We start from the raw sequence: 18,806 nt of genomic DNA on the forward strand, positions 1-18,806 counted from the left end.
TTCATAAACTTGAATTATAACTTGTAAATTAAAAATTTTTTTATTATATAATGTAAATAAATTACACTAAAATTTCGCTAAGATTTAGTTACATCTTCTTTCACACCCAGTGGATTTTCTTCTTCTTCAAGTTTCGGTCGAGGTAAAATAAGGCCAAAAAGACTAGCCAAGAGGAATAAAACACTGCAAAGAGTTGTTGGCGCCCAAAATGCAATGCTTCCTAGTATGTCAACAATATATGGAGTCGTCAACGATCCAAGTTGACCCGTTACAACACAAGTTCCCAAGGCAGTATTTCTGACATTACTGGAAAATAATTCTGTATTAAGTACTAAATTAATCGTAAAACTCGCCGATGTGCAAAATCTAGCAGCCAATGCTAGTCCCATAATCATAGTTTTATTTTCCTCTGAAGCAGCCAAAATAGAAATTGTCAAAACGGCCCCAACCATGTATACGATAACCAGTAGTCTTCGAGGGCTCACAAACATGAGAATTACTAAAATCGTCATGTGTGCAATTATTTCATTAAGCGCTACTACTGACATGTAAATATAGCGATCTGCTTTGAAGTTATCGATACTGAAAACTGAAAATAATAAATAATATTTATTTAATTATTAAATTTAAATTTTTTTAGGAAATTAGAAAAGTGTGAATTCTTACCTAGTGACAAACTTACTACCGTGGTAACGTAATATGAAAAGTACATGAATAAAATTTTTCTTCTTAGATCGGAAGTTGTTAGCAAAATCCCTAAGCTTCCAAAATTACGCCTGAAAAAGCTCCCCTCTTTTTTCGGGGTGACAAGAATATTTTTAATTACAGGAATATTTGCAACCGATGATAATTGGGATTCTTTTTTTTTATTCTCTTCAGAGGAACTCAGTGTCAATGCAAATGATTTGTGATATTTTTCAATTATTTTTTGAGCTTCATCATAACGATTCTGCGATATTAACCATCTTGGCGACTCTGGAATGAACCTAAAAATAATAATAATAAGTTATGGTAATTAAGTAACCAATTTATCGAAAACAATGTTAAGCTTGATACTTAAAAAATAAATAAATAAATTTTACCAAAAGTATTGAAGTACGTAAAACTCACCAAATAAGAACAATTATCGGAATTAAGAAACATGATATTCCAAATTGTATTTGCCGCCAGTTAGTTAAAAAATGAGCTATACCGATGAGGCAAAAAATTCCAATTGAAAATGTTGAATCGATAGAAGCTGCAAAAATTTTTCTTCTTTTATCTTTTGCAATTTCTGATACTGAAACATTTGAGTTAATTTATTATACTATTTCCATTATTTCACCAAAGCGTATTACAGTCAAGCTATAATTTTCTTACGGATAGTGAATGCAGAAGAATACATCCCTCCAGTACTTATTCCAGTAATAAACCTACAAAGAGAATATGCCCAGAACCAAGGGGCTAATGCACTTGCTGGTCCAGCAATAACTTGTAATACTATACTGATGACCAATGATTTCTTTCTTCCGTATGTGTCCGCATAAATACCCAAAATTCCAGAACCACAAGTAATTCCTAATGCGTAAAGTAAGAATGTGGTTGCTCGATACAATTTTTTTTCGCATACCAGTTCCCACTATCAAACAAAAAGAAAAGAAAATTTATAATCAGTCAAAATATGCTAAAGCTACATGTCGTGGCATTTTACATTGATTACATACTTCATCAACAATTGTTGATCTTTCATTATCAAAAGTGAATGAAGAACAAGAAATTATGTTCGGCAAAAATTCTAATTCTTCGACGAATTTTATAGATCTGTCATAGCCCAAATTCGCTAGATGAGTATGATTATGATCATAGCGCTGGCAAGTATCAAAAATAGAAATATCATTTATTTGATCCGTCGTCCAATTTGCATCCGATAGTTCAGGAATAAAGCAGCGAAACTCGGGTATCTACTCAGATAAACAACACGAAGTATTTAGCAATAATTCAAAATTCTTTCAAAAATAGATTAAAAAAAAAAATGCACAAACCTCTGCAATAAAAACATAGGCCATAGAATTTAATCCAAACAATTGTAATGTAAAAAGATTAATGATAAAAACAATCCAAACTAATGACGAGCCTTGGCCTAGTTCATCAACAGCTTGGAGAAGACACTTCTCTCGTGCTAAATTTTTTTCATTATTCTTCATTGTTTATTTAACTGTTATATAACTTTTATTACTTTATATAATATATTAACTTGATTTATTTTACGTACTTAATTATTAGATAAAAAAAATCACATTTGAAATTAATTTTATTAAATGAACAAATCGTCAACTTTATATACAATAAGATTTTATTTATCTACAACCATAATATTTTTTAACATCGAAGCTCTGCAAGTCGCTCGTATTCACTTAAGCTCGATCACAAAGAGTTGCTGCAAGATTCTGTCTCCCACTAAATGTTCTGAGACCATTTAACCCCCGAGTTAACTACTATGAATTTTAACCGACACAAAAAAATCCGACGAACCTTTTCTATTAAAATTATTAGCTAAATACTTTTTTAGAACTCTTTTAAATTCACTAAGACAATACTTCAATTAGAGATAGTACACGTATTAGAACATTTAATTTTTTGTAGTTTATGACAATTCCCACCAAATAAAACAGTTTAATAATAATATAAACATAAAAAAATATTATGAAAGACACGTATTAATAAAACGATTATTATTGATGTTTGTTCTATTTTCAATATGTTCCTAATTACTTTTCAGAAGAGAATATAAGTTTATGATACTCCATTCATGAATTTAATTGATTTCATCTAATATAAAGTGTAAATTTTATTTACTTTATTTATCCAAGAATATCATGATACTTTTTTTATTATATAAGACGATATGAAACGTTGTTGCTTATCACAACGTCATATGATCTCTTGAGATTTGATAGCAATAAAATCCATTTTATGGCATTTTAATTCCAAAAATAATAAGTTAATGATTTGTAATTTATAATTTAAACAGTTTCATCACAAGTAATGAATTCAATTTTTATCAATTTTATAAATAGTACTGTCTAGTCGTTATAACGTATTCATTATTAAATCTTATACAAATATTTAGTTATGTTTTTGTAAATCATATACTAATTTACTTCTTCTAAACCTTAATGATTTATAAAGTAAAATTCCCATTGTATTTTATCCTATTACCGTCATAGTGTACTATATTACTCTAGCAACTACTGACGTTTTGTCGTAGACATAAAATGCTTTTTCTATTTATAAAAAAAAATATGTCAAATTAATAGTATTTGTTTTTATAAAAAGTAAACTTTGACTTTTTATATTTTTTATTTTATTTTGATCATTCTTTGATTTTATTACACTCGTTTTCTTCATCTATTTTTGTAAGAGGGGTAATAACACACAAAAATGCTGCTAAAAGTGCTAGTACACTACAAAATATGGTAGGTAGCCACCAGGTTACACTACCAAGTATATCGACAACAAAAGGTGCGCTCATGGAACCTAGTTGTGACAGAACTAAACATGTTCCAAAGGCTGTGTTTCTGACAATAGTCGGAAACAATTCTGTATTTAGCACCAAATTAGCAGTGAAACTCACTGAAAAACAAAACTTAGATACTAAAGCCAACGCTACAATTATAATTTTTCTTTCCACTGGAACAGCTAGGATAGCTATCATAACAATGAATCCAATTACATACATCATAATAAGCGATTTTCGACAACTTAAAAACATCAAAATCATCGAAGTTGTCATATGGGCTGCTATATCAATTATTGATATTATTGATAAATAGATATAACGATTTGATTTAAAATTGTCTACATTGAAAGCTGAAATAAAAAAACAATATTAAATATAATGGTATTGTATTGTTATAAACTAAAGAAGATAAGTCAAATTTCTTACTAAGCGAATAACTAATAACTGAAGTTACGTAATATGAAAAGTACATGAATAAAATTTTTTTCCTTAAATCTGATTGTGTGAACAGGATTCACAAGCTTTCGGAATTTCGCTTAAAGAACCCTTTATTTTCTTCCAACGTTGGAGAACATTCTGAAGATGATAAAGTAGAATCATTTGTTTGATTTTCTGCAACAGAAGTTTGGGTCATGACAAACGATTTACAATACTTTTCAATTATCTTTTGAGAAATGTAGAGCCTTCTCCTAAGTCATCTACAGCTTTTAAAAGGGCTTTTTCTTTCGCTAATTTTTCTTCCTTATTTTCCATTATTGATTAAATTTTGTTTGTCTTGTAGCTTCAATAATTTTTTATTTGTTAAAAATTCAATCAACTATGACTTAACAAATTTTTATAATTGTTCCACATTCATAAAATTTATTTACTATCACTATTATGACACAATAAATTAGGTTCATTAAGATTTTAAATGTTTTAAAGTTTATTTATCCTAAATCATGATTCTCAATCATGACATATAGCTGCTCAGTTCACTTGTAAAGCTCCTTAAAGGAATTTTTTTTAATCTTATGTCAATATATAATATTGTTTAATAAATTTTTAATAAAAAAAACTTGCAATAATACAAATGAAGTATCATAACATATCATTTATCAGTGTGTCAATATAAATCGTGTTAAATGACAAGATCTGATAGACTTTAATAATTTTTAATTACTCAAAAATTATCAATATGTTTAATTTATGGTTTAATTAATTTAAAAAATAAAAATTGAGATTTTATTTTATTTTTTTTGACAACAAAAAAGTGAAGAAAAATATAAAAGATAAATAAACAAATTTTTTTATTAATTGAAGCGATGAAAATCTTAAAATTTATTTTGAACAAAAAAAAAGAGTTTTTAAAAAAAATTTGCACAATATTTTGTAAAAACTTGATGATATTAATACTGTTGCACATATTATCCTCCTCTGTGAATTTCTATCGTATTAAATCGCTTTTTAACGACAGCACAGTCATTTTCGTCATCTATTTTAGTCAGTGACGTCAAAAGTCCCAGCAGTCCAACTGTGAGCGACAATAGCCCGCAAAATGTGGTCGGAGCATACCAAATCAGACTACCAAGTAAGTCAACAACATACGGCGCGGTTAAAGAACCTAATTGTCCCATTACTATGCAGGTACCAAATGCCGTATTCCTGACGTTCGTAGGGAATAACTCTGAATTGAGAACCAAGTTAGTAGTAAAACCTGCTGATGTACAAAATTTTGCTGTTAATGCTAATCCAACAATTATATTTTTATTGTCTTCGGGAACTGCAATAATTGCCATCATTAAACTGCTTCCAATAAAGTAATTTATAATAAGCGTCTTACGACAGCTTATAAACATCAAGACTGCTGAAGTTGCCAAATTGGCTATCACTACATTAATTGAAAGTATTGATAAATAAATATAACGGTCTAATTTAAAATTATCAACATTAAAAGCTAAAAAGAAAAAAAAACATCAGTATTTTGATAAATAAAAAAAAAAACAAAACTTGAAAATATTAATAGCTTTAATACTCACCGAGTGATAAGCTTGCGACTGCTGTTACGTAATATGAAAAGTGCATGAACAAAATTTTCTTCCTTAAATCTGATTGCGTGAACAGGATTCGCAAGCTTTCTGAATTTCGCTTAAAGAACCCTTTTTTTTTTTCCAACGTTATAGAACATTCTGAAGATGATAAAGTAGAATCATTCGTTTGATTTTCTGCAGTAGAAGTTTGAGTCGTGACAAACGATTTACAATACTTTTTAATTATCTTCTCAGCTTCGTCGTAACGATTCTGAGAGATTAGCCACCTAGGCGACTCAGGGATCCACCTAAAAAAAAATATTTTTATGTAAATTATTACTGAAAATTAATACAGTTTTTTAATACATATACACAATTATAATTTGTAAAATAGAAAATAAATTACTTACCAAATTAGAACTATCATTGGAAGAATGAAACAAGACATGGCTAATTGTAAATGTCTCCAATTCGGTAAGGCATAAGCCATACCTATCAAAAAGAAAGTTCCAACTGAATAAGAAGCATCAAGACCTGCTGCAAACAATTTTCTTCTGCTGCCTTTTGCGATTTCTGATACTAGAATACAAATTTCGTAATAAAATGTTTCCAGGGATTCTAATTTCTTAAAGTACAGATTAATAATCTCTCTAAAAATTAAATTTTCGTATTATAGAGTAGTATTATTATCAATTAGTCTTCAATATAATCATAAATATATTCAAAAAACAAAATTAATAATTTACTCAATTATATTATTTTAATCCTATTCTTCAAGAGTTTATAAATATATTTTTAATAAATATTTCTTACAGATCGTAAATGCTGAAGAATACATTGCCCCCACGCTTAATCCGGTAAAAAATCGGAATACACTATAAGCCCAAAACCACGGCACTAGTGCACTCGCTGGCCCAGCAATAACTTGAAATATTATACTGATAATCAAAGAATTTTTTCTTCCATATTTATCTGCATAAGTACCTAATAGTCCAGAGCCAGCGAGTATTCCCAGTGAGTATACGAGAAATGTATTTGCTCGATATAATTTTCTGTCACACACTAAGCTCCACTATAGACAAGAATACATATTCAATTTTATTAATTGTATTAGTTATAAGTTATAAAAATCAATAATTGAAAGCAAACCTCACTGACAATTGTTGATCGTTTACTCTCATCGAAAGTAAATGACGTACAAGAACCTACACTTGGTAAAAACTTGACATCTTTTACATATTGTAAAACTTTGTCGTATCCTTTATTTGCCAAGTAAGTATAATTGTATTTGTAAGCATGGCAATCATCGACAGCAGTTATATTATTTATTTGATCTATCGTCCAGTTAGCTTTCACAAGCTCTGTATTAGAGCACCAATATTTGGGTACCTAAAAAACAATTCACTTGGTGATATATTTGAAGAATATAATTATGAAAAAAAAAATTTTTTTTTTTTATTTAAAATCATGACTTACTTCACTAATGAAAACGTAAGACATTGAATTTATCCCGAATAATAATGTTGTTGAAAGATTCATGATAAGTAAAATCCAAAGAATTGTGGATCCTTCTTCTAATTGATCAATAGCTTGCAGAAGACGTCTTTTTTTAATATCCATTTCGTCTCTACCCTTCATCATTTTTTAAACTTTTTTTTTGACCATCAATAAATTTATTTTATAAAAACACATCAACAATAAAATTACAGTTTAAGACTGAGTTCAATTTATATTTTTCATGTATTACTGTTTAGATATTTTCTACTGAATGACAAAAAGCATGAAAAATTAATTTCAAGTGCAACGGACTGTAATAACGATTTTGATACATGCCATAGCAATTGTCTAAATAAAAATTTTCTTTATTCTCTTGTATAAATATACAAATATACTGTACAAACAATCTTTAATGAAATAAATTTGAATAATAATAAAAAAATAAAAAAAAATGAAGATATTTTTCAGTGTTTTCATTTTTTTTTTTTTTTTTTTTTTTAAATAATATTTAGACCTGATTTTGGTTATTTATAAAATACCATTACATTTTTAAAATAGTAGTAATTTGCAAATATAAAAATAAAAACTATTAATTCAACTTTTTGTACTGATTTCTTCTTATACAAATTATTATATTTAAATTAAATCAGTTACATATTAGTACTGTATACTTCATTAAAAATTTTATCAGATCCAGTTTTTTGTCTACATCGATTCACATCGAAATCACTCTTGTCCTGTGGCTTAGTTCGAGGTATCAGAAGACAAAGAATTCCAGCGAAAAGAGATAAAATCCCGCAAAGAGTTGTTGGTGCCCAATATGCAACACTTCCAAGTATATCAACAATGTACGGTGCAGTGAAACCCCCTATTTCAGAAAATAATATACATGTGCCCATGGCAGTATTCTTAACAGAGCTAGGAAATAATTTCGCTATAAGAACAAGTTTGGAGGTATAAATAATAGACAAACAAAATTTAGCAATCAGTGCAAATCCCATCATTGTGCTTTTGCTTTCTTCTGGAATAATCAGAATAGCCGTCATGAAAATAAATCCAATTGTGTAAGTTAAAACAAGTGTTTTCCGACAACTTAAATATATCAGAAGCACTAATGCCATAAAGTGAGCTGTCATTTCAGTTGTTGCTATTACTGACATATAAATGAAACGGTCTAATTTGAAGTAATCACTGTTAAAGACTGAAATAAAAAAAAAAATTATCTTTAGTATATGATTAAAAATTCATTGAATTTATTGAAAATTCTTACTGAGTGAATAAGCGATAGCTGAAGACACGTAAAATAAAATATACGCAATCAAAATTTTTTTTCTCAAATCCGAATTTGTAAATAAAATTCTCAAGCTTTCGGCATTGTCATAAAAGAAATTTTTTTGTTTTTCCGACTTTACAAATAACGATGATAATGAGTCTTTATTTATCGTTGAAGTTTTTATTATAGAAATTGGTGGCATGACAAAAGATTCATCATATTTTTCAATAATTTTTTGAGCTTCTTCATGTCGATTTTGGGATATGAGCCAACGAGGTGATTCAGGCGTAAAACTAGTCAAAATAAGTTATTATGCATATTATATTTAATAGTATTGAAATTTCAATACTTACGTACCATATAAGAATAACAATCGGAACAACAAAACATGATAGTGCTAGCTGTAAATATCGCCACTCTGATAACAAAAAGGCCATACCTATTAAGAAAAAAGTGCCAACAGAAAATGTTGAATCAATCGAAGCTGATAAACTTTTCCTCATATTATTTTGAGTTACTTCTGACACTGCAAGTATATAATATTTTAAATATGAAACTAAAAGTTGTATTATAATAAAAATTGAGGAGTTGAATTTCAAAAGGGTATCTTTTCATTTTTGATTAATCGAGACAAAAAACTGGTAATCTTCAATTGCAAATATTTTTTTTGAACTTTTTTAATTTAGCTACAAAGTGCTATTTGTTATGAAGCTACAATTGGATTTTTATTCCGAAATCTTTATAATTCTTGAAGTAATTAATATTAAAAAGTTAAAAAAACTGCTCTTTTAAAATATGAAAAGATATCTTTTTGAAAATCAGCTCCTCAATTATTACTTACGAAGCGTATACGCTGAAGAAGCCATAGCGCTTATACTCATTCCTGTGAAGAATCTGCAAATCATATATGTCCAAAACCACGGGACAAATGCAGTTAAAGGTCCAAAAACAACTTGTAATATTATACTGACTATTAAAGAATTTTTACGTCCATATCGGTCGGAGTAAGTACCTAATATGCCTGAACCAAAACTCATTCCCAGTGCATAGACTAAAAATGTGTTCGCTCGATATAAATTTTTTTCGCAAACTAACTCCCACTAGCGAAAATATAAAACTATTTTATTTATTATAGATAAAATTTAGAGAAGAAAAAATTATTTTAATAATTTTACGTTAGAAGAATACCTCGTTCACAATTGTATGCCGTTTACTATCATTAAACAAAAACGATGTACATTGAATAGTTGTTGGTTTAAGCTCAAGATCCTCGATAGATTTTATAGCTTTATCATACCCCAAATCCGTTAGATTTTTGTAATCGTAATCATATTTTTGGCACTTATCAACTGGGAATACACTTTTGAGCTGGTCAGTAGTCCAATTTGCATTTACAAGCTGTGGAATAAAACACCAATAGTCAGGTGTCTTTTAAGTACACCTTCGATTAGATATTTATAATTAATAAACGTCAAATATACAAAAAGTAAGAAGTAATTACTTTGTTCCGTTTTTTTTTCTTCACAATAATAAAGAAAGAAGAAATAAACCAACCTCAGTTATAAAAACATATGACATACAATTCATTCCATCGAGTACGGCTGTGAACATATTAATGGCGAAAATAATCCAAAGAAATCGAGAACCTTGTCCTAGTTTATCCAATTCTTGCAAAAGGTATGTTTCTTGTATTATTTTTCTTTCTTTATCCTCCATTATGTTTTCAGCTGAATTTACTGTTACTCAAACCGATACAACTTGGGAACTACATGACTGACTTATTTAAAAGTATTTATTTTTATTTTCAGGTTTACATATTTTTTATATTTATAATAAACCGTATTTTTTATCGTACAGATTGTGTTTAACTGCATTCGAAAAAATGATTTATTATCAGCTGGAAAATATTGTTAAAATAATATTAAATAAATTAAACTTACATTAAATAAATCATACTTAATTAAATATAAACACATTTTAGAGTTTATTTTTTTTTCCTGACGCACAGTTATTAGCACTTTTCATGGACTCGATTAAAAACAAAATGAAAACTCAATATTTAAGACAGTTCTTAATAAAAAGTAATTTTTTGAAGTGAAATATTTAAATTAGTGTTTTATCAATAAAATAATATTTAAAATAAAATTCTTATTCAAACTACACATTAAAAATCATTACTAACTGTATTTTAATAATTTACATCACAAGTTTTTATTGTTCAATAAAATTTACGTTCTTCATTAATTTTAAGCATAACTTTATAGAAATTTACAATTAAGGCTTTGTATATTAATAATTTGTTTTTATAAAATAAAATTCGAGTAACATTTACAATTCCATCCCCCCTTTAATGATATGTTTGTCATTTTACAATCAAAATTAGTCAGTTATTTAAAATTTAAATACTACCAGTCACAGTGATTGTGAATATTGGAAATTTCGGTAAAAAAAAAATGTAATAATTATTTACAGTTAAAATACGTTTAAATCACGTCATAAATTAAAATAAATTACTCGAAATAAATTTAATTACAAATTATAACTGCGGTATGGTTGGGTTCATATGAACGATATTTTCAGGGAAATGATCCGTGATAATGAATTTTTTTTCATTCGGTTCAACAATATCGTCAACGAATCCAAACCAATAGATAACAAGACCTGGACCGAATCGATTCCAATAACTTAAAAATTGTTCTTTGACATGGGTCTTATGGATATCCGGTGATCCGAAACGTCCTTTGGATTCAATCCAATTGATTATAAAACCATCAACAGCTACAGGAATTTCAAGTTTAACGTCTGGAGTTTTGTCATATCCTCGTGCTCTTAAATCATCTTCAGTTGAATATGATGCATTGCACTCATTCAAATAATACTGCAATTTTGCTTCATATTCATTACCAATCGTTCTGTAAGATATATTAAAATAAATAAATAATTATTTTATCATAAATTATTGGTCGAGTAATTAAATTACTGTAAACTGAAACTTACAAACACACTGAGTCTGATATAAGTCCATTTCTGTCGTCGTATAACACACACTAAAAATATCAAATACATTTACTTTAAGTTAAAATTTTTAATATTATTAATTAAATAATAATTCGTGATTAATGCTTTAAATTACCAAATATATTTCATAAGCCAAGTCAACATCTTGGATACGTGTAGTGTCTTTCATAAGTTGTGATATGTCGGCTCGAGAAACTATTTAAAAAAAAAAATTACAAGTAATTTATTATTTAAAAATTTTAAATGAATAAATGATGATATAAGTAAAAAATAAGTATTACATTTTTTATTGGTACTTTGAAAATGGTGCTCTAAAATAACACGCGCTAATAGAGCTGGTGGTAGATTTGTCTTTGCAGCCATTCTCACTATTATTCCTGGACGTTCTCCATCCTTTCTTGCTTTTTCGTAACTGAAAAAAAAACATAATTATTTAATTAACTATTTATAGGATATTATATTATTAACAAAATATATAAACAAAGTAGATTAATGATATCATAAAAAAGATTTTAAATTAAATTAGTACTTTCCTATAATTTTATGTGCTTCAAGTGATTATTCATTAAAAATATTAAATTTTAAGAATAATTAAAAGTATACATTATAATATTATGCGCAACATAAAACAATTCTATAATAAAAGCGTAAACTTACTTTCCATAGTGGTTATATCGAATCCCATGTAATTTATTCCTACATGTTTTCATTTTCTGCATCATCTCTGCAGATAAAATGCTGTGAATAGCATTTGGCGAAACACTATAAAATATAAATTAATTTTATTATTAGTTTAATTGAAAGTTAATTTCTAAAAAATATGTAATACTTACTTTACGTATTTGTTTATTAATAAGTTAGCACAATCACGAGTCAATCCTTGGAATTTCGCAATATCTTTGACAATTTGATTAAACAATTCTCGTTTCATTTTAAAAATTTTGTTTTTTATTTTATGTACAATTTTCAATTAATTTTTTATCTAAAAATTAAACGTAGGACGCGAAAACCCTGTTTACTTTTTTTTTTAGGTTATACAACTACTGTTTATGTTTGAAAACTTGTCCGCTGCTGCGATCTTGAGTCACATGTCGAAAGCATTTCAAGAAACATCTAAGATTAAAATGATTGGAGACTGTCATCCAATCTGATCTCAGTACCAGTAGAAAGTAATAATACCAGTATAAAATTTCCAGCTGATATATTTTGTGTCCGTGCTTTTGTTGTCAGTATTATTTTTATATAATTATTTTTTAAACTATTATTATTTTTTACTGATTCAAGTTAATTATTGATAATAAATATTGATAGTATTATTTATATCAATTATTACACATAATTGGATGTTAATTAATAAAAACAATCTATTAACGAGACAAAATAATTATTATAAAATTTTCTTTGATCAAAGAAAAATAGATGTTGAAATAAATATTTAGATAATGAAAAAGTACAAAGTAGGTAAGGACTCGAATAATAAGCAAAAAACAAGAAAAAATACTGAAGGTAATTTTTTTTTTATATTATTATTTTTTTTTGATAGTTTTTTAGATCTAAATCAATTATTGACATGCAAAAATTTGTTTTTTTTTTTAATCAAAAAAAAAAAAAAAAATAACATGTCTATTAAAGTAAAATAAAAAATCATGATACTAAAATTAAGAAACATCTAATAATTTTTTAAAAAAATTCTAGAATAAATTTAAAAAAAAGTTGTTGATAAAATTTTGAAAAAACATTTAGAGAATGTAAAAATATTTAAAAAAAAAAAATTAATTTATGGGTTTTAAAAATTTTATGTTTGTTGTATTGACACTAATCATATTTTAGTAATATAGTTAATAATTTATTAAAAATAAGTTTTTTTTTTTAGAAACGACGAATAAAAAGAAAAATAAAGAAGATGAAGAGACGGAAGAAGTGATTTATTTAGGGCCAAGTTCGCCGAAAAAATCTAAAGTTACTTCAGAAAGCAATAACGATCTGTCAGAAAGTAATTACAATGACTACAATGATGTATTTACATTAACCCAAGATAAAAATCAGGATGTCTCGTGGGATTGGAACGGTACGCCGAAATCGAAAAAAAATGATCGCACGCCCAAACGATCAAAATTGGTACAGAAAAAACGCATCTCAAACTCACCGCTGCTGTACAATTCTACAAAAAGAAAGATAATCAGAAAAGATAATACTAACAATCTTGATAAATTGAAAGCTGATATGATTGCGCTGCAAGCGACTATTACGCAGGAGAAAAACGCATCTAATTCTCGGGCTGAGCAGTCGAATAACGGTAATCATATTAATAATGATAGTGATAACGATGATAATGACCTTAACATTCCCGAGGAACTTGAATTTGATGATGACTTTAACGATGAATCTGTTCTCGTTGTCTCGTCACCTGTCGACTCGTTACCCGCGCCAGCAAACATCCATGGTGCTGGTGATGATAAAAAAAATGAGAATATTGATGACATGTTCGATGACTCAATGAATGACACAATGATAAGGTGTAGTCAAGAAATAGAGAAGTTGCTAAAAATAACTCCGTCTAAACCTTTAAATCCAGTGAATAGCTCTAGCAGGTCACAGTCATTAAATGAATTTGTAAACTTAGCTGGTACCTCAAAATTCCAGCCTCAAAGTAGTTACAAAAACATACCTGCTTCTAATCCTCAAAATTATTTGCACGCTCAAACACCCGCATATAAATTAGTGTCTGAGCAAAGTAATGCTAAGTTCGTTAAACATAAGTCTGAGCCTATCAACAATTCTTCCAATGGGGGTGTGAATGTACAGAAAAATACTTCAAACGTACCTGTAAAAAATAATGTTTGTAATCAAAATACTGAAATCGTAGATGATGGTTTTCTGGATGATTCGTTCGACGATTTTTTTGCGTCATGTGAAAATGACTTGACAAAAACAGAATCCATTCTTTTGAAGGGCCAATCAACGGACACTCACTTTGGTAAAGTTTACAGCCCGAAAGAAGAATCCACGTCAAAAATAACAATTAAACCAAATTCATTTTTACCGAGGGTGCCTCAAAAATCTTCAACTTCATTTCCATCGGTAAAACCTAGTTGTAATGCTAATAATACTAATCGTAATTCTAGTGTTCCAGCAATGAGACCAACTGGTGCCATACCCAAAACGCCATCAATGTGTAATAATTCCAATAATGGTAATTACAATAATAATACTAATAATAGTAATGGTCGTGCATTTCAACGTTCAGGTAGTTCAGTAAATTTAAGACCAAATGCGCAGCCGATTGTTACTACACCAAAGAAATCGCAGGATTGGAAATTTTTCAAATCTAAAAGTGCCTCAGATTCGAGCTTTGAACAACAAACTAATATCAAACCGGGGCTTCAAGATACAAAATCACATTCAAATTTACGTAGTAATTTTAAAGTTAATAATATGAACTTAAATTCAAGGGGTGGTTGCAGAATGTTTGCTGGTGGATCTGTAAGTAATGAACATCTGGCTGTTCTTCGGGCTACAAGTTGTTTGGATTCAAATTCTGGAAGGAGAAATATTGTTAAGGATAATACTCAGTTATACAATAATGTTAACAGATTTGGAGAAAGAAGAAACGAAGGTCTTAATGCGTCTAGGAGTAATAGCTCGGCTAGACAGACATCGACATCATCATCATCATCATCATCATCGTTGTCGTTATCTTCATCGAGAGATGTGTCTGCTGGCATGCAATCCTTGCAATTATGTTCAGACCAGGAGATCGAGAAAAAAAGAAAGGAAGCTAAAATGAAATTGGAAGCGAGAAAAAAAAGGCTGCAGGCAAGTAACAGTGATTCGTCTGGTAATTCTCTTAGATCTAACGAACGATAGTAACAAGATAAATTTATTATTTAAACAAAAGTTCTTTCATATTCCTCTTTATAACATTGATTGTGAACACAGCTATTGTGTCCGTGTGAAGTGATTGAATGTTTCATTATTTGATTATTAGCTACCAACGATACATTTGTTCTTTATGATTTAATTTTTTATCACATTCCATGTCATTAAATATCTTACTGTGGTGTAAAGTGTTCAGTGTACAGTAAATTCAAGACTTATATGACATAAATATTTGTCACTGCCTGTTAAATATTGTAAAAATAAAAAAAATGAGCATTAATAATACAGAGCGGTTAAGAAACCTTGGTTTCTATATGTAAATATTTATTTATAAGCTAATGGAATTTTATATTTGAATAAATTTTCATTTTTTTAAATTTATTGTTTATTTTGTTAATATTTTAAATTATTAGTCAAAGAAATTAATTAAAATATTTTTATTTTTCAGGCCATACTTCCACTTGAAATTAAAAAAAAAATTTTACGCAGTCATAGTGTATGTAAATGTCACTAAACTTTTACAATCTCAATTTTTATATATTTTATTATTGAGAAGACGATAGACTGCGAAAAAAATTTTTTTAATCTCTTGTACGTAATTATTTTCATTAATGTTATATAAAAATTTTTATTATATTGTTAAAATGATTTAATTTCTACAATAAAATAAATAAAACTTATTATTCTTCCTTAGTTTGATAAATATTTCAAAAAAATACACACAATTGTGTACTTTTATATAAATTAACGCAAAATTAACTGCTATCCGATATAGAATCATATCTTTACAATTATAAATATCGTTATTATACATTGTAAAGTAATATCGTGACTTAAAATTTTATAAAACAAATATAAATAATCTTGTGTAATCTGTATAAAAAAAAAAAAAAAAAAACTTACAGTCTGGTATTAATTGAAATAAAAAACGGCATTGTTCAAGAAGGTATAATTAGACAAAGAAATGCTGCAATAAGTGTTAGAATACCGCATAATGTTGTGGGAGCGAACCAGGCAACATTACCAAGAAAATCAACAATATATGGGCTCCACATTGACCCCAATTGAGCCATAAGTAAACTTGAACCAAGTGCAGAATTTCGTACACTCGTTGGGAACAATTCTGAAGCAAGTAACATATTGACAGTAAAATTGGCCATTAAGCAAAATTTTGATACAAACGTTAATGCCATAACTATATACACATGCTCTCTAGGAATAGCTACTATCGATATCATACATATGGCTACAATCGTGTTAATTATGGCACTTGCTTTTTGACAGCTTAAACATAACAGGATTACTGGCACTAGTATAATTGCTATAAGTTCGACGGTGGCTGTTATTGCTGTGTAAATATAACGATTCGTATCAAAAGTGTCAATGTTGAAGACTAAAATTAATATAAAAAAGTAATTAAATTTTCAAGTAGATATATATGTTGGGATAATTTAAAAAAAAATGATAATAAAAAAAATTCAGGTCTTGAGTTATAATATGTAATAAGGATCAGGTGAAAAAACCATCAATGTTAAAAATGTTAAAAAAAAAATTTTTTTTACTTACTAAGGCAATAGCCGACTGATAAAGTTATGAAGAAGAGATAATACATTGTAAGAATTTTTTTTCTCAAAATCGAATCCGAAAAGAGAATTTTTGTTTTTCCAAAACATTTTTTTAAACCTTTTTTTTTTTTATCTTCATTTTCTGCCGGTGACGATGAAAGGCTTGGACTTGCTGGAATGAGGGCTGTTGTCTTCGAAGGTTTAGAATATTTTTCGATTATTTTTTGGGCTTCTTCATGACGAGATTGAGATAATAACCATCGAGGTGATTCAGGAAGAAACCTAACAAATTTAATAATTCAATTATAACATAAAAAATATTAGATATAATACTGGATTATAAAAAAACTTACCATACAAGAATAATTGTAATAAGAGTAAAAAATGATAATGCCGCTTGTAAATATCGCCAGTTTGTTAAAAAATATGCAATTCCTATGAGCAGTAAAGTTCCAATTGAAAACATGGAATCAATGATCGCGCCAAAGAGATTTTTTTTGTTATTTTTAGTAACTTCTGATACTAAATTAATCAATATTTTTTTTTTTTTATTAGTCAAATATATTAATATAATAAAAAAATTTTCTTCCTTACAGATAGTATATGCACATGAATACATCGAACTGATGCTCATTCCAGTCATGAATTTAAACCCAAAATATGCCCAGTACCATGGAATGAACGCACTCGCAGGTACAGAAATTGCTTGTAATATCAAACTAATAATCAATGCTTGTTTTCTTCCGTACTTATCAGAATATATTCCCAAAATTCCGTCACCCAAAAGTTTTCCAAATGCATACGCAAGAAATGTATTGGCACGGTATATTTTTTTATCGCAAACTAATTGCCACTGCAAGTAAAAAAAAATATTTAAGTTGCATATCCCTACTTATAACTATTATTTATTTCTTTGTACGTACCTCATTAACAATTGTTGATCTTCCATTTTTATCAAAATCAAACGAAGAACAAGGAATTACGCTAGTATTGAATTTCATATCTTTTACATATTTTACCGCATCTTCATACTTAAAACCCGCAAGATCTTGATAATTAAAATTATATATATGACATTCATCTACTTGCGAGATATTTTTTATCTGTTTGGCTGTCCAATTGAACTTTTCAAGCTCCGGAATTGAACACCAATGTTCGGGTACCTTCAAAAATATACTATTTATAATTTTAAAATACTAATTCGATTAAAAAATACAGTGATATATGAGCGCTGTTATTTATTAATTGCCATTAAATTATAGAATTAGTTTTTCTTTATTTTTCTATTTGCTGTGACTGTAATGACATTAAAGTTAGCTGTCACTTGATAATTTTTTAATTTTCTTTAACAAAAAAATTTGTTCTAAAAAATTATTTTTTAAAAAATTACATTTTTAATTTATTAAAATTTTTACAAGTCCATTTTTTTAATAATTTTTTTTTGCTATAATTTATTTGTTAAAAAAAATTAAAACAATTGTGAAGTGACAAATTAAAAATTTAAATTGTACTGTCTTTAGTTAAAAAACTTCTTCTAGGGCCGCTTAATTTAATAAATAAAATAAATAAAAATAAAAAACACAATACTGACCTCAGCAACAAATACATAAGACATCGTATGAAATCCATTAAGCAATGATACTGATATACTAACAAACAGAACAATCCAAATAAGTTTAGATCCTTGTTCAAGTTCATCTAAAGCTAGCAGAATATTTCTTTCAGCTGTTACACTTTTTTTGGATTCCATTCTTTATATTTTGTATTTTTTGCACTTGTTCAAATTAAATTTGGATCAATAATTAAATTTTTAACTGAAACTTTAAAATAAATTTTGATAAAAATTTTAAGTGTTAATTTGCTGGCGTGCTTACCTCGCGTAACAGTGATTTCTTAATAATTCGAATTATTAATCAATGACTAATAAATCTGGCAGTGATATTCCACGTGCGAGCCTTTGGTATTATTTCTGGTGATACGCACTCTAAATATGAATCCAGTCCCAATACAAACATCAGATATCGTTTCACATAGTCTGTTAAACTGATTTGACGAAAAAACAGCAG

The 18,806-nt window shown here is 27.9% G+C and overlaps 7 protein-coding genes across 9 annotated transcripts; 1 reads left to right on the plus strand and 6 right to left on the minus strand.

The window, feature by feature from the left end:
- Positions 1 to 14: 14 nt before the first annotated feature.
- On the minus strand, positions 15 to 2,755 carry LOC141530923 (organic cation transporter protein-like). 3 transcript variants are annotated; one of them, XM_074248316.1, is made up of 7 exons: positions 2,252 to 2,754; positions 2,022 to 2,158; positions 1,704 to 1,940; positions 1,360 to 1,618; positions 1,111 to 1,279; positions 667 to 986; positions 15 to 589 (listed from the first exon to the last, which is right to left on the minus strand). In XM_074248316.1, the coding sequence occupies exons 2-7, from the start codon at positions 2,043 to 2,045 to the stop codon at positions 78 to 80; spliced, it is 1,521 nt and encodes a 506-aa protein (XP_074104417.1). In that variant the 5' UTR covers positions 2,046 to 2,158; positions 2,252 to 2,754; the 3' UTR covers positions 15 to 77. The 3 variants fall into 3 exon arrangements, with proteins under 3 accessions (XP_074104417.1, XP_074104416.1, XP_074104415.1); XM_074248315.1 differs by having other exon boundaries at positions 1,111 to 1,237; positions 2,022 to 2,755; XM_074248314.1 differs by having other exon boundaries at positions 2,022 to 2,755.
- A 2,056-nt stretch (positions 2,756 to 4,811) lies between these two features.
- On the minus strand, positions 4,812 to 5,576 carry LOC141530933 (solute carrier family 22 member 4-like). The gene is made up of 2 exons (XM_074248330.1): positions 5,518 to 5,576; positions 4,812 to 5,435 (listed from the first exon to the last, which is right to left on the minus strand). Exons 1-2 carry the CDS (start codon positions 5,561 to 5,563, stop codon positions 4,906 to 4,908), a joined length of 576 nt encoding a protein of 191 aa, XP_074104431.1. The 5' UTR covers positions 5,564 to 5,576; the 3' UTR covers positions 4,812 to 4,905.
- Positions 5,577 to 5,580: 4 nt separating this feature from the next.
- On the minus strand, positions 5,581 to 7,149 carry LOC141530374 (organic cation transporter protein-like). Its single transcript, XM_074247433.1, has 6 exons — positions 6,985 to 7,149; positions 6,658 to 6,897; positions 6,322 to 6,580; positions 5,919 to 6,087; positions 5,665 to 5,816; positions 5,581 to 5,612 (listed from the first exon to the last, which is right to left on the minus strand). The coding sequence occupies exons 1-6, from the start codon at positions 7,147 to 7,149 to the stop codon at positions 5,581 to 5,583; spliced, it is 1,017 nt and encodes a 338-aa protein (XP_074103534.1).
- A 409-nt stretch (positions 7,150 to 7,558) lies between these two features.
- On the minus strand, positions 7,559 to 10,008 carry LOC141530922 (organic cation transporter protein-like). Its single transcript, XM_074248313.1, has 6 exons — positions 9,833 to 10,008; positions 9,467 to 9,706; positions 9,120 to 9,378; positions 8,636 to 8,804; positions 8,276 to 8,571; positions 7,559 to 8,206 (listed from the first exon to the last, which is right to left on the minus strand). The coding sequence occupies exons 1-6, from the start codon at positions 9,992 to 9,994 to the stop codon at positions 7,656 to 7,658; spliced, it is 1,677 nt and encodes a 558-aa protein (XP_074104414.1). The 5' UTR covers positions 9,995 to 10,008; the 3' UTR covers positions 7,559 to 7,655.
- Positions 10,009 to 10,475: 467 nt separating this feature from the next.
- On the minus strand, positions 10,476 to 12,339 carry LOC141530930 (CDAN1-interacting nuclease 1). The gene is made up of 6 exons (XM_074248326.1): positions 12,130 to 12,339; positions 11,954 to 12,058; positions 11,578 to 11,708; positions 11,412 to 11,491; positions 11,276 to 11,325; positions 10,476 to 11,190 (listed from the first exon to the last, which is right to left on the minus strand). Exons 1-6 carry the CDS (start codon positions 12,225 to 12,227, stop codon positions 10,815 to 10,817), a joined length of 840 nt encoding a protein of 279 aa, XP_074104427.1. The 5' UTR covers positions 12,228 to 12,339; the 3' UTR covers positions 10,476 to 10,814.
- Positions 12,340 to 12,568: 229 nt separating this feature from the next.
- On the plus strand, positions 12,569 to 15,552 carry LOC141530921 (uncharacterized). Its single transcript, XM_074248312.1, has 2 exons — positions 12,569 to 12,802; positions 13,170 to 15,552. Exons 1-2 carry the CDS (start codon positions 12,739 to 12,741, stop codon positions 15,161 to 15,163), a joined length of 2,058 nt encoding a protein of 685 aa, XP_074104413.1. The 5' UTR covers positions 12,569 to 12,738; the 3' UTR covers positions 15,164 to 15,552.
- Positions 15,553 to 16,080: 528 nt separating this feature from the next.
- LOC141530375 (organic cation transporter protein-like) lies at positions 16,081 to 18,490 on the minus strand. The gene is made up of 6 exons (XM_074247434.1): positions 18,332 to 18,490; positions 17,664 to 17,903; positions 17,335 to 17,593; positions 17,094 to 17,262; positions 16,742 to 17,022; positions 16,081 to 16,574 (listed from the first exon to the last, which is right to left on the minus strand). The coding sequence occupies exons 1-6, from the start codon at positions 18,488 to 18,490 to the stop codon at positions 16,114 to 16,116; spliced, it is 1,569 nt and encodes a 522-aa protein (XP_074103535.1). The 3' UTR covers positions 16,081 to 16,113.
- Between the last annotated feature and the right edge of the window lie 316 nt (positions 18,491 to 18,806).

Source organism: Cotesia typhae, unplaced genomic scaffold (genome assembly GCF_013202065.1).
Source record: "Cotesia typhae breed Kobodo isofemale line unplaced genomic scaffold, CoteBio_Ctyphae contig_5, whole genome shotgun sequence".
NCBI classification, from domain to species: Eukaryota; Metazoa; Arthropoda; class Insecta; order Hymenoptera; family Braconidae; genus Cotesia; species Cotesia typhae.

Bases quoted from the DNA above. Each gene is read 5' to 3' on its own strand.
- LOC141530923 (XM_074248314.1), bottom strand. From the start codon at position 2,183: ATGAAGAATAATGAAAAAAATTTAGCACGAGAGAAGTGTCTTCTCCAA. The intron at 1,619-1,703 runs GTATGTAATCAA...TTTGTTTGATAG, and splicing joins GATCAACAATTGTTGATGAA to TGGGAACTGGTATGCGAAAA. The intron at 590-666 runs GTAAGAATTCAC...TATTATTTTCAG, and splicing joins GGTAGTAAGTTTGTCACTAG to TTTTCAGTATCGATAACTTC.
- LOC141530933 (XM_074248330.1), bottom strand. From the start codon at position 5,563: ATGCACTTTTCATATTACGTAACAGCAGTCGCAAGCTTATCACTCG. The intron at 5,436-5,517 runs GTGAGTATTAAA...TTTTCTTTTTAG, and splicing joins AGTCGCAAGCTTATCACTCG to CTTTTAATGTTGATAATTTT.
- LOC141530374 (XM_074247433.1), bottom strand. From the start codon at position 7,149: ATGATGAAGGGTAGAGACGAAATGGATATTAAAAAAAGACGTCTTCTG. The intron at 6,898-6,984 runs GTAAGTCATGAT...ATTGTTTTTTAG, and splicing joins CTTACGTTTTCATTAGTGAA to GTACCCAAATATTGGTGCTC. The intron at 6,088-6,321 runs GTAAGAAATATT...TTTGTATTCTAG, and splicing joins TTCTTCAGCATTTACGATCT to TATCAGAAATCGCAAAAGGC.
- LOC141530922 (XM_074248313.1), bottom strand. From the start codon at position 9,994: ATGGAGGATAAAGAAAGAAAAATAATACAAGAAACATACCTTTTGCAA. The intron at 9,707-9,832 runs GTTGGTTTATTT...TGTACTTAAAAG, and splicing joins CATATGTTTTTATAACTGAG to ACACCTGACTATTGGTGTTT. The intron at 8,572-8,635 runs GTACGTAAGTAT...TATTTTGACTAG, and splicing joins CCGATTGTTATTCTTATATG to TTTTACGCCTGAATCACCTC.
- LOC141530930 (XM_074248326.1), bottom strand. From the start codon at position 12,227: ATGAAACGAGAATTGTTTAATCAAATTGTCAAAGATATTGCGAAATTC. The intron at 12,059-12,129 runs GTAAGTATTACA...TATATTTTATAG, and splicing joins TTAATAAACAAATACGTAAA to TGTTTCGCCAAATGCTATTC. The intron at 11,326-11,411 runs GTAATTTAAAGC...TGATATTTTTAG, and splicing joins TGGCTTATGAAATATATTTG to TGTGTGTTATACGACGACAG.
- LOC141530921 (XM_074248312.1), top strand. From the start codon at position 12,739: ATGAAAAAGTACAAAGTAGGTAAGGACTCGAATAATAAGCAAAAAACA. The intron at 12,803-13,169 runs GTAATTTTTTTT...TTTTTTTTTTAG, and splicing joins AACAAGAAAAAATACTGAAG to AAACGACGAATAAAAAGAAA.
- LOC141530375 (XM_074247434.1), bottom strand. From the start codon at position 18,490: ATGGAATCCAAAAAAAGTGTAACAGCTGAAAGAAATATTCTGCTAGCT. The intron at 17,263-17,334 runs GTAAGGAAGAAA...TGATTAATTTAG, and splicing joins TTCATGTGCATATACTATCT to TATCAGAAGTTACTAAAAAT. The intron at 17,023-17,093 runs GTAAGTTTTTTT...TAAATTTGTTAG, and splicing joins ATTACAATTATTCTTGTATG to GTTTCTTCCTGAATCACCTC.